At 30.3% G+C, this 2,889-nt stretch overlaps 1 protein-coding gene across 12 annotated transcripts in view; it reads right to left on the bottom strand.

The window, feature by feature from the left end:
- LOC106868187 (unconventional myosin-IXAa) overlaps window positions 1-2,889 on the bottom strand; it is a 213,418-nt gene that overhangs the window by 44,654 nt on the left and 165,875 nt on the right. For all 12 annotated transcript variants that reach the window (XM_052972194.1, XM_052972200.1, XM_052972199.1 and 9 more), the window contains one exon: window positions 727-901. In XM_052972194.1, coding sequence (XP_052828154.1) covers window positions 727-901 — 175 coding nt within the window. The remainder of the gene's footprint in view (window positions 1-726; window positions 902-2,889) is intronic.

Consider the following 2,889-nt stretch of genomic DNA (forward strand, 5'->3'; position numbering starts at 1 on the left):
ATATATATATATATATATACACACACACACACACACATATATATATATATATATATGTATGTATGTACTTATGAGGAGTTATGACCAGTCTCCAATGAGCCAATCACTAGGTCACTATTGACCAGCATCTGGTTCCCTTCCAGAATGCGACTGGAAATGTCTACAGGTACAACAAAATCATTAGATTAATATCCCCGACTGATTACGGCCTCGCAGAATAGAGAAATTAAGATCTAAAAGACAATCAACCACTGGTGTCAACAGAATTAAAGATATCACAGAATTTAGAACGCCATAGAATTTAGGATGCCACAGTTTGAGAATGCCATCATTGTAGATAGAAAAACTTTAGAAAAAAAAAGATGCATTGATAATAGTTTCATGGTAATGAAACCAAATATTGGTAGGAGAACAGTAAAAATAATAATTTGAATGAAAAAAAAGTTTTTAAAAAAATGAAAACTAATTAATGATATGGTATTAGCCAAAAACTCTGACCACTGATCAATCTGAAATATGGACACTGAAATGGTAATTAGTATCAGTTGTAAAAAATAATATTATTATTTACTAATTATTAACTATTTATGAGAAAAAAGAACATGTTTATCATACATGCTTTCTTTTGTGAAAAATTTTCTCTAACACACAAACAATAATTTTAAAATATATTTCAAAATATACATTAAGCAATATTTCTATCAATAAACGGTAACAATGACTCACCTCCCATTATATTCTTGAAATGTTTCCGGGCACGACGGAATGGGCTTATGTTGATGACAGACTTTTCTCCGACACCTTCAGTTGATTGTTTTTCGTACACAAACATGGAAGCGCGTTCATTATTACCTTGCTTCTCAGGTGATATTAGCGGAAAGAGTCCTGATGACGATAAATCCTTTAAAAATGCAACGTATACTAATTATTTAATTGAAAGTCAATTAGATAAATAAATAGATAATTCATTGAAAAAATGAGAAAATGAGCTTTAAAAGTTAGTTCAAAAAACAAATTTGTTAAAATCATAACCAGATATCTAACTGGAGAATGAAGAATATGTACAATTAAAACATTTATATTAAGTGTGTAATAGACATCCAGCGCTAGTTTAGGGAGTGAAAGCTAACGAGCCTAACTCAATCTTACTTGAAGCAGAAATAAATGACATCAACAACTAGAAATGTAAAACTTTGAAAATTTATTCAAATATATTATTCACCACAATCTTAAATTCCTCCCCATCAAATTTTCCAATCAATTCAAAGATGTTTCTAGCAAACAGCAATCAAGAACAAAATAACAGATGACCTGAATAGACAACTTCTACATGAAGTGTCACACTCTGCTAAAAATAGCAACCAAGTGTCCTTCAAATACAGAAAAGATACATTGGCTAAAATAGTCTAAAATGCCACTAAAAAGACGAAACTTCGTTCTTTCATCTCCTCGTCATAACCGTTTTAGTTTCAGATTATTCCGTCAAATATAATGTTTATTTTCAAATTATTTTGAATTAATCATGCATTATCTTGTAGCTTTGAGATTTCAATGATGTGATTGTTCACTTTTACAATGACATTGCAGGGTCAGTGTAAGAGGCCAAATCTGGCCAGTTTAAATGCTAAATTGTTCAAGTTAATGATCATCCCCTCAAAACATGATTTAAAGGATAGAAGACTTACAATGAACTTGGACTGAAAGTCTTTCATTTTTGTAATTCAGAATTATATACACTCACCCATTCTACATTTGCATATACTACTTATACTATTACTATCGTTATTATCAATACAACAACAACTAAGACAACCACTGATTGTGATTGGAATGTCTGTGATCACAATTCTGGCCCAATTAGGACTGACCTTGGGCTATACGACACCAACAACAACAACATTACCAATGAAAGAATCTATTGAAATTTTGATACAAACTTTTGATTATTGCAATTAATACTACAGGAAAAAGTTTACAAAACAGCTGTAATCATATGGAAAATCTATCTTCACCTCACACACTAACTGACTTTACACTTAATATATATCATATATATATATATATATATATATATATATATATATAAGCTTGCCTCCAAGTGTTCATATGTAAATTAAAATGTATCATCAGTTGATTTACAGAAACTTTTACTATTTCTTAATTATTTTCAAAATTTCTAACAATAAGGACATAACACTACTGCAATAGAAATACTATAAAAGAGATGATTACACAACTACTATGTACAATCTATTTGTTGATAGAGCTATGTGCTCTACATCATGATGTTGGTAGCTGTGAGACTTGAACGTGTAATAATATGACTGCTAGTTTATATTCTTAATTTCACAGCCCACTGGGCCTAATTTTCTCCATTTAATGCTAGCTGAAACATCCTTTTATTTTTTTTTTTTAATCTACTCTAGTTAGAGAGATTTGTAAAATCAGCCTATTACTTGGATTAACTCTATTTACTGCATTTGATGGCATAAAAGATGCACATGCATATTAGATGCACCCTAATTTCAGCAGAGAATATTCAGAAAGAAAAAAAGATAAAATTAATGCATTGAAGTATGTAATATAAGCCCAACTTTGCATATAAGAACAAGGGTTAATTTTTGAGACATTCTTTTTGGGGGAAAAAATGTGTTAGTGTGTCTCATATACCATCAAATATTGTAATTGCTCAACTATACTGAAAGGAGGTTATACCCATCTTGACACAGTTCTACAAATACACCTGGTTAACAACTGACCGTAATTAATAAAAGCTCTACAAATAGATAATTAAACTCAAAATGAATGGGTCATTCTAACACTGAAATTATTCTTTATAGTTTCCTAACTGCTCCGTTTGTCTTCTTTTATGCTACTCTGATACATTTT

This window comes from Octopus bimaculoides, chromosome 12, assembly GCF_001194135.2.
Source record: "Octopus bimaculoides isolate UCB-OBI-ISO-001 chromosome 12, ASM119413v2, whole genome shotgun sequence".
Taxonomy (NCBI): Eukaryota; Metazoa; Mollusca; class Cephalopoda; order Octopoda; family Octopodidae; genus Octopus; species Octopus bimaculoides.